Below are 13,939 nucleotides of genomic sequence, written 5' to 3'. Positions count from 1 at the left end.
GCACCCACCTCTGCCACTACATCCCTGTCTTCCCAACCTGCAGACTGCAGTCAGTAAGGATAGACGATGATACTTCCTCCATTATAATTCTCAACACTGGTGCACCACAAGGCTGCTAACTCAGCGTCTTAAGGCCCTGTTCCACTTTCCCGAGTTACTCACAAACTCTCCCGAGTTTTCCCCTTGATTCAAACTCGGGGAATGTTGGATAATGTTGGTAGCGAGCCTGTAGGAGTCCGTAAATGTTTCGTAGCGGCTCGTAGTGCCAGCCGGAGGAACTCAGGGCATCGGGTAAGTCGGGACGTTTTTTCAACATGTTGAAAAATGTCCACGAGTAAAAAAAATAGCCCCGAGTACCTACGAATGGCTATTACCGTTAAGGCCCTGTCCCTCTTTCCCGAGTTACTCATGAACTCTCCCTTGATTCGAATTCGGAGAATTACGGTAATAACCATTCGTAGGTACTCGTAGGTAAGTATATAGCTCACTGAAAATGGTGACACAGATAGATAGGGTAGGAAAGTATTTAGCTTGCTTGCCTTCACAGGTAAGGGTAATGGGTCTGAATGTTTTCACACAGAGGGTGCTGGGTATATGGGACAACATGCCAGAGCAGGTGATAGAGGCAGCTACATTACAGCATTTGAAAAGTCAGGTACATGGATGGAAAAGATAGAGAGGGATATGGATCAATTGAAGGAAAGGGGATTGGTGTGGATAGGCATCTCGGATCGATGGGCCTGTTTTTGTTCCATACACCTCTGTGACTAAAACCATTCTAAAGACCGCTCAGTGGCAGGAAATAATTGATGACACGTAAGTACGAGGTGAAAGTTGAGAGGCAACTTGGCTGAGAAATAATATTAAATCAAATAAATGACTAAATAAATCCAGCCTCCCTTCTACTGCACAGACTGGTCCCTCTTCAGAAATGGTTCCGCTCCTTGTCTTTACGTCGATGCACTTAACACACAGAACCGTTGTGTAGCGTGGCAGTTTGTTTAATAGTGTTGGACAGTGCAACTCTCGCATTAGTGAGCAGTTACAGTCCTGCAGCTCCAACAAGGATTAAAATCATCCAATCGTGATGTTTGTTGGAGGTTTGTTTGGATTCTGAACGGGATTTGGCCACTAATCTTGAGTGACAGATTGAAAGTTAGCAGTTTTCAAGGTGACACAAAGTGCCCATTCTGCGCTTAGTAACAATACCAAAGATCCGCTATAAGATCTTTGAACAATACTACAATGTCTCAAGTGCATCCTGTCACAAGCAATTAATCTATTTCTCCCCAGGCCTGGAGCCTCTTCACTTGCTTCGCATTCTGCAAGCATGCTGGACAAAGAGGGAGATTCATGAGGTAAGCCCCCTATTGATAAAAGCTTACAATAGGCCTTGGATTTATGCAGTGTGTGTCTGCACCAATACATGGGGGAGCATTATTCATGTAAGTTTGTGTTGATTGTATGAAGTAGGTTTTCACTGGAAATTGTAATTTAGGCAGAGGGTGGAGTTAGGAGTTAGGAACGGGAGTGAAACCTCAGAAAAGGAGCAATGAAAATCACTAACCATTTTGGTTTAATGGCTCAGTTCTTTACCTTATCTCACAATGCATTATGACCGGATTGTCATCAGAACTGATTCAAGTAGTCATCTATATTGTTTTAAACAGGTTGTTATGGTTTCCAGAAGAGGGCGAGACTCTCAGGTGAACTTGTGGGAGTTGATGACAGACTGTTTTACATTTGTCACACCTGCAATACAAACACGGCACTTGTTTCCTTACCTTTTCTGTTCACCGTCTCCCTTCCCAATATCCATAATCCCAAGCACTTTTTCCAGGTGAAAGTGGGATTCACTAGATTTACTACTCCGTGGTCAATATGAAGACTTATACTGTGCAACTTAAATTAAAGTTTGGGGCAGTTCAGGCATTGTTAGGGTTGCTGTAGATATTCAGATAAGCGATCAATAGGCAACTGCGTTAGTGACGTGGAATTCATCTGGGTTCTTATGTACATGAATCATATAAATGCTATTTTGCCATTCCTCTCTCTCAAAACCCTCTCTCTACTTATCTCACTTTCTTACCTCTTGTATTTTTGGATAAAAGTTTTGGATAAAAGATCTCGGAGAAAACCCACGTAGGTCACGGGGAGAACATACAAACTCCGTACGGACAGCACCCACAGTCAGGATCGAACCCGGGTCTCTGGCACTGTAAGGCAGTAGCTCAAACACTGCGGCACCGTGCTGCCCATTAGTTGTAACTACTTTTCCAGAGGAACTATCTCACCGTCAGTGTCCAAGCCGAATACATTTGACTGAAGAAGGGTCTCGACCCAAAACGTCACCCATTACTCCTCTCCAGAGATGCTGCCTATCCCGCTGAGTTACTCCAGAATGTTGTGCCTATGAGTGATCAAGGTGCTATTAAGGATTTCCCAAAATACATCCCTACATTTTCTGTTCCTCTCTGCCCACATCCTCTTGAATACAGAAACACGCAATGCACAGAGCAGAACCTCGAGGATGGACCACAGTGATGTGAGCTCAAAACCCTGAGCTCCATTTTCTTCAACGGACACCATTTCCTGCAGCCAGGGTTGTTCAGGATATAGAAGCTGTTCTGGAGTTCCCACATGCAGCAAGTTTGTATCCCATGCATTTATCATGCTTGAACATCCCTCCATTGAGTAGGTTAATTCATACGGAATTCATTATTTCATACAGAAATAAACAGAGTCAAAAACAAAAGTACACAGCACGGCACAATGTTTCTACACCTTATTGTGTAAGAAGGAACTGCAGAAGCTGGTCTGTACCAAAGATAGACACAAAATGTTGGAGTAACTCAGCGGGACAGGCAGCATCTCTGGATAGAAGGAATGGGTGATGTTTCAGGTCGAGACCCTTTTTCAGACTCTACTTGCCTTATTGCTGGCAGCAACCAGTCCATGTATTCCAGTTAATTCACGCTCTGCAATTCCCACTCTCAACTTCCCATATCTCCCAATCTCTTGGGCCGCTCCTTCTTTTTTACAGAAGCAAAGCAGCATCCATTTCCACTGTGCATTAGAATCCCACACTCACCAAATATCTGACTTTAGTTCTCTAAAGAAATACATAATAAATTCTAGACCCCAGTTAAATAGAGAAACAGTCCTACCCCACAAATTCCTGTGTTTAGTTGTACAAAGAAATAGCATGACTCAATAAACGCCGAAGTATAGCTCTATGTAAAAGCAGCCCTTTTCCAATGATTTTGAACTTTAGTTCTGCATTGAAAGGTGTCCTCAATTAATTCTGGCGTTTATTTAAGTAGAAAAAGTAATTCCTCCCACTCGGTGGGAGGCTTATATTTTTATGTTTCACCTTATGGGAGTTTGTGTTGTTGTTAGAGTTGTGTTATTGAGGATTTACTTTGTGGGGTTTGTATTATTGGGAGCCTCTGGGGATTTATATTATTGGGGGTCTCTTGGTGTTGGTGTTCTCAGAGGTCTCGCTCTTTGGAGATTGTGTCATCAGGTGTGATTCTGTGGCATTTGTACTATCTAGGTTTCACTCTGTGGATGTTTGTGTAACTGGGGTTTTATGTCAGGGTTGCATTTTTAGACACTGCGTTGTGGTTCTGTTATTGGGCGTTGTGCTCTATGGTTATTATGAGGTTTAAATTTGTTGATATTTACTGTGGTGCTGCAAACTCTCTGGTGTTTTTCCCAGTATTAAAGCTTTTTCTCTGCTGTACACAACTGCAGTTTCTAAGGAGATTGTGGAACAATATTACAAATATGAATGATTCATATAATGTTCACATATGTACAGATATACATGCGGATGGTGGGGGTGGGGGGTGGTGGGAGAGCGGAGAGAGTGGAAGCAGAGAGAGAGAGGACAGACAGACAGACAGAGACAGAGAGGGGATATTCCCAGGAGTTAGTTTTTCCGAAAGAGCCTTTGAAGGCATCCATGAATCTTTTCTTCTGTCCACCTGGTAATTTTTCCCTGTGCTCTTGATCGAGCTATTGTTGCAGCAGTCTGGTGTCAGATATGCGAAAGGCATCTGTACAAAGTAGCCAGATGTCTGTAACTAGTGTCTCAATGCTGGGCAAAGGAGAAAACACTGACTTTGCTTTTTTTTTTTTTAACTAATCCTTCCAGTGAATTTGAAAGTTATTGCAGAGACTATTTTATTGGTAGTTTTCGATGTCTTGACGTGCCCACTGCAGGTAGTCCAGGTTCCAGGAGCATATAGACCGAAGGCAATCAATCCACCAGCAGACCGTGAGTTTAGTGTCAGATCTGAGGTCTTGATCCTCAAACACTTTTCTTCATTAAACCAAAGTCAGCGCTAGTGCTTTGAAGGCGGTGTTGAATTTCATCATTAATGTCTGTGTTCGGTGAGAACTGACTATGAGAAGTGATCCATGTTTTCCATGTGAACGTTTAGTGTTGGAGGGCGGGCCCAAATACAGAATGAGATACACAGAGCGCTCAGACTGCAGAAAGATAGTGAGCACATTTGTTCCCTCCGGCTTGTTTCATGTCGTCATTCTTCATTTCCTCCAACCAAGGGTTTGAAGGAATTTGGTCTATGAAGCAGCTCCCTATAAAGCGTCTGTCTGCCCTGTGACTGCCTGGCGTTGAAAGCACCTTTTGTCTGTGATGGTGCAGCACATTGTGGCACTGTGCATGTTTACGGGTTCATTAGTGCAGACAATTGGCTTTGCACAGGCTGATGTTGAAGTGAAATGAAGTGTTAAGGAATCTGAATTGCCGTGCACTGTCACAGCAAGCGGGATGGGGGACGGAGAGTAACAGTTACCTCGCTGAATAAATTAGTAGGCTCTTTTTGTGATGTTTAGATCAAGGGCTTTCCTTTTGTTTTGTTCACCCTCTCTTTGTCTCCCCAGCTCCCGGAAGAAGCAAGGCGAGGATTTGCCTCCCTCGCTGATCCTTTGGAGGGTCTCCTGATCATGCTGGAGAACTGCAACGACTGGAAAAAGGGAAAGAAACAGTCCCTGGCACATTATCTGATTGACCAGTTTAATAGTTGGATAAAAGACAATGCAAGCGCCCAGCAGGTTGGCATTTTGCACATTGGCCCTACGCTCAGCATCACATCACAGGGAATGTTTGGGGGATGTTAGGACTGGAGGCAGGATGATCAGAGATAGTGTGATCAGTATTGGAGCCGAGTGGTCATTAGTATTACAAACAATCCACATCAGTCTGGACTGCCAAGCAGTAACTTGTAGGGGGGGAGGAGTGGTGCTTTCTTTCCTCTCTCTCCCTAGTATCATGCGAACATATCACAGTTTTAAAAAACACATAGATGTATCTCTCTGCCTTTCTAGGTGTCAAATATGCACGACTCCCTGTTCAAAAATGTTTATGGGAAGTCCATAGGTGCAAAGCTTTGTCTGATTGTAATTGAGGTACACAAATAAAGATAAGAAGGCTCATAAATAACCACCAGAGAGAACTGCTGCTCAGTGATAAATGGCTTTCTGACAATAGTTCTGATCAATAATTTGTTGGTATATGATTTGTTATGATCAATGATCATGTATGATGGATTCATCATGTTTATGTCATTCTGGTCAGTGATGATCATGTGTAAATCAAGTGAGAAAAATAATATTTGGGTGAGTTCTGCTCAATAATAATTAATGACGTGAGTACGTAATGATTAACCGTTGATTGTGTATGAAATAAAACTGATAATTTGCTGTCCTACTATTAAAAAAACCCAGTGGTTTAGCATTTGGTTCACCAGTTGATATTTGTGACTCTCCCTTTCAATGCACTGGGGCTGCAGTTCCCACGCCCCCTTTCAATGCACTGGGGCACTAGTACACACACTCCCTCTCAATGCACTGGGGCTCTCGTTCCCACACACCATTTTAATGCATTGGGGCTGTGGTTCCCACACTCCCTTTCAATGCACTGGGGCTCCCGTTCCCACACACCATTTTAATGCATTGGGGCTGTAGTTCCCACACTCCCTTTCAATGCACTGGGGCTCTAGTACCCACTCTCCCTCTCAATGCATTGGGGCTCCTGTTCCACACACTGTTTTAATGCATTGGGGCTGTAGTTCCCACACTCCCTTTCAATGCACTGAAGCTCCCATTCCCACACTCCCTCTCAATGCACTGGGGCTCCAGTTCTCACGCTCCCTTTCAGTACACTATGACCCTGGTCTCATGCTTCTTTTCAACCCACTGGGCTCCAGTTGCCACACTTCCTTTCAAATCATCGGAGCCCCTGTTCCCAGGCTCCTTTTAAACTTACCCGGATCACTGGAAAAATTATTTAAAATATTGTGAATTAAATATGTCTTGGTTGTTAATAGGAATAACATTCGATGGTGTGGAAAATCTAACAGCCTGGCATTACCAAGGACCTGAGTGTGACAGAATTTTAACATAGTGCTAATCAATAATTGATCATGTAGCAGTGGTTCTTGCAGCTGATCAATGATTGTGTGCATGAATTGCTCTGATCAATGGTAGTGGCATGTGATGGTGTTCTGATCAATACTGATTGTCCGCAGTTGTGGTCATTGATTGTTGCGATTCTGTGTAGTTGCTGATTGATGATTAGCGTTGAGTATTAAATGTGTGCAATTTCCAGTGTGTATTTGTGTATGAACAGTGATTATTACTGATAATTTTGTTTATTCAGATTAAACAGCAAGTTGCTTTTGTGAATGGTTTGGGAATAGCATTTTAATGCTTCTTCCTCTATTTTCTCTATCCACTCCACATCTTTCTGCTAAAGCCATGCCAGAAGCAAAACCTGCTGCAGGCAAAAGTCTTTGCTTTGCTCACCGTGGTTCCAACCAATGTGCTGGACCCGCTGGTTTCCCTGTTTGAAGTGGATAAAGCTGATACATCCTCCCTGCTCAGCCTGATTGAGGATCTGTGCATCAAGAACAAGTATAAGGAGGTGAGGCTTGTCATACTGTTGTATGGAAATCACTTTCTCGGTTATTAATAACTTTCCGCCTAAGACTACTGTTGTTTGGTTTCATTTAGAAATGACTAGTGCCTTCCCTGTCAGCCACCAATATCTTTTGAATTTTGAAAAGAAAGCTTGAAAGAGACCAGAAATATCTAGTTTCTTGATGAACATTTGAATAACATTCAGACGTACTCCATTGCAGAATGTGATAATTTACACATTTGGTTCGTGTCTCACAATTCACAGATGTGCCTCATATATTACTATTATTTTTGGCAATATAACAAGACAGTTTCCTATCCCTTGCTAACACCATCTGATTTCTTGCTTCTCCAATTCCACCCTCTGCAATTCCCAAAGGATTGTCCCGTATTGCATTTCAGAGCAGCTTGCGTTTTGAGGTTCAGGTTATTAACGAGGTATTAGTCAATGAAAACTGCATGATGGTGTTTAAGCATCAGTCCCCTCATTCACTGCTTGGACATGTTGCAATCCCATCACCTGCACCCAGGTTGGTAAATGACGTAGTCCTTACCTGCATTTTTGAATTGAATTGGAAATGTTGTTGTTGATTCTGCTCCAAAGTATATCAGTCCCCAAAATCTGATTTGGTGTCATGACATTTGCACTTTGTTGCCTAAGTTTTGTAATCCTGTACAATTCAAATTATATTCAATTCAAAGACCCTTTATGAGATGGAAGCAACAAATGGCACATTGCAGCCCCCTGAAGTGATGCTGGTGGGTTAATTGGCATTAACACTGTGAATTATCCTGAGTGTTGGTAAATGGTAATAGAATCAAAGGGGGGATTTGATGGACGTGAGAGAGAATTGGTTGAAGGGCTTCATGCAAATAAGAGGGGGAACAGGACTGTTGCATTGCTCGGCTGGGGAGAGATAGCATAGACTGGAAGGGATGAATGGCCGCAGAAAGTGTTCTAATAATGAAATAGTCAAATATCCGGGCAAGCCAAGCCCGAAACGTTGCCTATTTCCTTCGCTCCATAGATGCTGCTGCACCCGCTGAGTTTCTCCAGCATTTTTGTGTACCTTCCAAGGTATGCCAGGATGAGCAGAGGGAATGGTTGACAGAGCAGCTTGTCTGATGTGGTCATCTGCTCCACTTCAGTGTCTGAGAGGGTGTGAATTAGTGAGATTTTTCAGCAATTTCTACACATTCCTTGGAGTAGAAAATAAATTCTTGTAACTGTTCTGTTGCATCAAGGCAAGTTGGCATTGTTCACTACCCTGTGATAATACTGGATCTGCTGAAAATCCATATTCAAAAATGTGTCACTTTTGATTTGAAGGTATCACAATGCAATTAGCAGTGATATTTTACAGACAGAAGTAGAAAGCTCCCTCTGGGATTGCTGCTCAGCATTGTTTGTTACAGCTGGGATCATTTATCAATGCTGTATCGTTCTGACCCATTGAGTCCAAGGGGAAAGAAAACACAAAACCTCTCTCATGTCCGTGCTCTTGCCTTGCTGTTGAGTTGCTGAGCAGAAAAGAATGATAATTTGAGCAAAGTGGTTTTTTTTTGCAGAGAATTTAATGTATCCCGGGAATTCTGTCTGCAACTTGTATCAAAAGGACAGGATAATGAGGCCGTGTTGAAGGCTCACTGTCGGTCATTTGCATGGTTTTATCTGGAAGCTGTTATTGTGCACTTTCTCGGAGCCGGCTATTAACTCTTCATGCACTGTGTACAATCCTGTTGGTCTGGTGCTGTGGAAATCTTTGCTGTGCTTCAGGCGACATTCATTACCCCTTGAGTTTTCAGTTTGTTCAGATAAGTGACAAAACGATGAGCTGCTTTGATGAAGAGGAACTGTACCCAGGAGGGTCAGAAGATGCACTTCTGTTGTAATTGGCAGAGAAACACTTCGGAACGTGAGCAATACATTCTATGGTGGATTACTGTGGCAGTCCCATTGCATCGTGAAAATCTCAGGCCCACCCATGGCTGCTCAAAGCAGCGAAGGAGCATTTGAAATGGTGTCGAGAACCTTTCACTGGAGCACGCAGAAATCCCGTGCGAAGGATGGAAAGAGTGCACTGCCTCACAAACTGACCCCCACCAGCCCTGTGAGCCACTCTGTGCCCCACCTTTGGAAGCCTCTGCATTTCCCACATTAGACACCTCAGAACTCATAAAGTTGGAGTGCAAGCAATTCACCTTCAATCCCAAAGGATTGCCATAGAAGAACTAGACCAATCCGAGATTTGCTCCTGTTCCAAGCCAAAGTCCTCCCTTTATAAAACCTATTTTTCCATTCTTAACTCTCTTTGATATAAAGGAGGGACTGTAAACAATGCATTAACACAACTTGCATTACCTGGAAAACATAATGGAAAAGCCAGTCTGGCAGTGAAGCACTGACGATCCAGAGACACAAGTTCAGATTCAACCAGCACAGTGAGGAATTTAAATTGTTGAGCAAGTAAATTATAAATAAAAAGTGGGTATACATTACTACAAAACCTACTGCATTATTAGGAAGGATGGTGAGGTGATTTATTGTAGTCACACTCATGTAGGTGTTACTTGTGAGCTTCGTTGAAGCAATGTTGTTATTTTTCTGCAAAGAAATATGTGAATAGAGGAAATCAAAAAGACCCCTTGGATAGGTGGCATGGATTTGATACTTGCAGCATGCTTGACGAATTTTAAAAGGAAGATTGCTCGAGGATTGGACAGTTATTGTATACAATAGTCACCAGTGTCTTCTACTAAGCCTGTGACGATGGAGGGGCAGCAATACATGTTAGGATTGTGTGTGAAATGTGGGGGATTGTGCGGTTGGTGGATCTCCCATGTGTCTGCCGTCCCTGACGGAGAATGAATCTAACTTTACCTCTATCCTCGACGTGTGACTCTGTTACTGTGTACCGCAATGAATGTTTGACTACTATGTCTTGTCAGTTAATTGGTATATTATAGTCATATGGTCTTCAGTCCAGTCATTTCAAATAATAACCACTTCTGTGACATTTACCGTTTTGGGACATATGACAATAAAACACTCCTGACTCATCAGCCTTTTCTGATGCTCTATCTCTCCATGACTCTACCATTGTACTTGCAAGTTGAAAAACATGCTACCAACTGGGCAAGTATGACACTGTGAAGGATGAAAAGAAGACTGTGGTTCTTACTTGAAATGTTTTGAATAGTGGTTGGCAAACAATACTGCAGATGCAAAATTGGTAAATATATTCTTTACTATTTTGGACCATATAGATCGGTCAGAAAAAGACACAAAGTGCTGGAGTAAAGAGTTGGGGCCCTTCTTCAGACTGTTGTAGAGGGGGAAAGAAAGCTGGAAGAGGGGAGGGATAGGACAAAGCCTGGCAGGTAATCCTGCCCCTCCTCTCTCTAGATTCGCCCCCCCCCCCATCGGTCTAAAGAAATGACACTGACCCCAAATGTCACCTAACCTGTTCTCCAGAGATATTCCCTGACCTGCTGAGTTACTCCAGCACTTTGTCTTTTTTTGTACACTAACATCTCTTCCATTATAGATGAGGCTCCCACAGCTCCGCTCTTGCTCCCCCTTCCCCCATTCGTAACAAGAACAGTCCCCTTTGTCCTTTCCTTCCACCCCATCAGCCGTTACATACAGCACATAATCTTCTGACAATTTCGCCACCTCCAACGGGATTCCACTACCAGCTACATCTTCCCATCTCCACCCCTTTCAGCTTTCCGCAGAGACCGTTCCCTCTGCAATTCGTCCCTTCCCACCCAAACCACCCCCTCCCCAGGTACTTTCCCCTGCAACCGCAGGAGATGCAACACCTGTCCCTCTACCTCCCCCTTCGACTCCGTCCAAGGACCCCAACAGTCATTTCAGGTGAGGCAGAGAGGTTCACTTGCACCTCCTCCAACCTCATCTACTGTATCCGCTGTTCAAGATGGATTCCTGTATTTTGGCGAGACCAATCGCAGGCTCGGCGATCGTTTCGCTGAACACATCAGTCCGCCTAAACCTATCTGATCACTCGGTTGCTCAACACTTTAACTCTCCCTCCCATTCCCATTCTGACCTTTCTGTCCTGGGCCTCCTCCATTGTCAGAGTGAGGCCCAGCCCAGATTGGAGAAACAGCACCTCATATTTCGCTTGGGTAGCTTACACCCCAGCAGTATGAACATTGACCTCTAACTTCAAGTAGCCCTTGCTTTCCCTCTCTCTCCATCCTCTCCCCTTCACAGTTCTACCAGTCTTACTGTCTCCATCTACATTTTATCTCTGTACCACCCACTCCACTGACATCAGTCTGAAGAAGGGTCTTGACCCAAAATGTCACCCATTCCTTCTCTCCAGAGATGCTGCCTGTCCCGCAGAGTTACTGAGTACCCAGCATTTTGCGTCTATCCTTGTCTCTAGATCTCCCTCAGATTTTGGTTGCAACAATAAAATGAATGGGTTTCTCTTGCACAGTATTTGAAACTCAAGCCCAAACCGCTCTCACTGCAGAACATTTCAAGTTTCACTGCCTGCACCAAGGAGGAACTCATTGCTGACGACATCATTGCACTGAAGCACCTGGAGAGCTTCAGTGGCTTTGAAGCATTACCAGATGATGCCCTCCAGGATCATTTTGTCCGTGGTCTACAAAGGGGAGATTGTCACAAACACCCTTGTCACAAAATAATTTGACTCTTAAGTCTGCGTGAAAGTCCACTGAATTTGGATCTTGCCTGTAAAGATCCCAAGGATGCCATTTTGTCTCAACCATTGTATTTTATGGGTCCAGCCAACATTTATGGGGAAGAGTGCAGTACATTGAGTTGTATAATTTGTTGACGTGTGTTTGCTGTATGTTACAAGGCCTTCTACGCCCGAACCTCCAGACTCAGAAACAGCTTTATTCCCAGAGCTATAGCGGCTCTGAACCGTCCCTGCTCAGTGCCCCCCATCCCCCCTGGACCGTCTCCCTCGAATGGTCACGTCACACAGCTATTTATTTATTTTACTCTTCTTTTACATTGGTTGGAAGCTGCATACTAAATCTCGTTGCACTGACTTGCAATGACAATAAAAGATATTACGATTATTACTACAGGTATTATTATTATTATGTGGTAGAGTCGTACATTTGTCTGCCTTGGGTTGTCATAATGTAACTTACCAGCAGGGGGAGGCTGGAGGAGAAATGGAAATAAACATGGCTGTACCCAGATATGCACCTTTTATGAATAATAAAAGTTAGCCATACAGCACAGAAAAAGCCCTTATGCCCAATGTCCATGCTGACCAAGATGCATCATGTATCCTTGTCCCACCTGCTCGCATTTGGCCCGTATCCCTCTACCTTTCCTATCCATGTACATGTCCTAATGTCATTTAACTGATGTTATAGTACCTGCCTCAACTACCTCCTCTGCCAGCTCGTTCATATACCCACCACCCTCCGTGCGAAAAAATTGCCCATCAGGTTCCTATTAAATCTTTCCCCTTGCACCGTAAACCTATGTTCTCTGGTTCTTGATTCCCTACTCTGGGTAAAAGACTCTGTGCATCATCCAGTCTATTCCACTCGTGGTTTTATATACTTCTTTAATATAATTCCTCAGCCTCCTGTGCTCCAAGGAATAAAGTCCTAGCTGCCCACCTCTCCCTATAGTTCAAGGCCACGTCCTGGCAACATCCTTGTATATCTTCTCTGCATTCCTCCCAGCTTAAGGACATCCTTCCTCTGGCAGGGTGATCAAAAACTGAACACAATATTCCAAATGCAGCCTAACAATAACATAACATCTCAACTTTAATACTCGGCCCTGAAAGATAAAGGTCAATGTACCAAAAGCTTACTTGACCACTCTCTCTACCTGTGATGCCACTTTCAGGGAACTATGTACCTGTATTAGATCCCTCTGCTCTACAACACTCCCCATTACCCAACCATTTACTGTGAAGCTTTGACTTTCCAAAATGCAACACCTCACACATCTACATGAAACCCCTGTAACCATCCCTCCGCTCATTTGCTCAGCTGATCAAGATCCTGCTGTAATTTTTGATAACAATCTTCACTATCTACAATACCACCGCTTTAGGGTCATCTGCAAATTTACTAATCATGCCTTGTACTTTCTCCTCCGAATCATTGATATAAACCACAAACAGCAATGGGCCCAGCACTGAACCCCGAGGCACACCACTAGTCACAGGCCTCCAGTCCAAGAAACAACCTTCGACCATCACCCTCTGGTTCCTTCCATGAAGCCAAATCTCTATCCAATCGACAATCTCTCACTGGATCCCATGCTAACTAAGCTTCCAGAGCAGCCTATCGTGCAAACTTTATCAAAGGTCTTGCTGAAGTCCATATAGACCAATGTCAACAGTTTTGGCCTTGTTAACCTTTTTGGTTACTGCTTCAAAAAACTCAAGCAGGTTTATATGACATGATCTTGCACATACAAAACCATGCTGACAATCCCTAATCAGCCTGTCAATTCAAATGCATACATATCTTATCCCTCAGAATCCTTGCCATTAACTTGCCTACTACTGCTGAGGTAGGTCCACTGGTCTATCGTTCCCTGGTTTTTCCTTGAAGCCCCTCTTAACTAAAAGTTATTCCACTGTTGGCTTTAAAATTGTTCAAATTAATTATTGATTTCTTCCTTTCCTAGTCTTGTGAGCACATCACTTCATTGAGCTGAAGGGGTGGGTACTTCAGTGAATGGGATTGACCAGCACGTGTACTATTGTTATTATTGCATTCAGTGTCACACTAAGTGAAAGTGCAAGGTTTCTCTGCCTTAAATAAAGGTCATTCAAAAAATGACTTTGTATTGTAATGTCATTGATAACAATATTTTGAGATCCTGAATATGTCTCTTCTTGATGCACAGGCGGTGGTACTGAGTATAAAGTTGAATCTTCAATCACATCTGAACATAGAGGAGGTAAGTAGAGTACTCAATTCACATTACAACGTGCAGGAGTTAGTA

At 43.4% G+C, this 13,939-nt stretch overlaps 1 protein-coding gene across 6 annotated transcripts in view; it reads left to right on the top strand.

The window, feature by feature from the left end:
* exd3 (exonuclease 3'-5' domain containing 3) overlaps positions 1–13,939 on the top strand; it is a 102,041-nt gene that overhangs the window by 17,436 nt on the left and 70,666 nt on the right. For 3 of the 6 annotated variants that reach the window (XM_055659982.1, XM_055659984.1, XM_055659985.1), the window contains 4 exons: positions 1,294–1,358; positions 4,912–5,082; positions 6,785–6,952; positions 13,841–13,894. In XM_055659982.1, coding sequence (XP_055515957.1) covers positions 1,294–1,358; positions 4,912–5,082; positions 6,785–6,952; positions 13,841–13,894 — 458 coding nt within the window. The remainder of the gene's footprint in view (positions 1–1,293; positions 1,359–4,911; positions 5,083–6,784; positions 6,953–13,840; positions 13,895–13,939) is intronic. The other 3 variants (XM_055659986.1, XM_055659987.1, XM_055659988.1) reach the window with 1 other exon arrangement.

The sequence above is a fragment of the Leucoraja erinacea genome, chromosome 31 (assembly GCF_028641065.1).
Source record: "Leucoraja erinacea ecotype New England chromosome 31, Leri_hhj_1, whole genome shotgun sequence".
Classification (NCBI taxonomy): Eukaryota; Metazoa; Chordata; class Chondrichthyes; order Rajiformes; family Rajidae; genus Leucoraja; species Leucoraja erinaceus.
The sequence above is the reverse complement of the archived record's forward strand: the minus strand, read 5'-3'. Positions and strand labels throughout refer to the sequence as shown.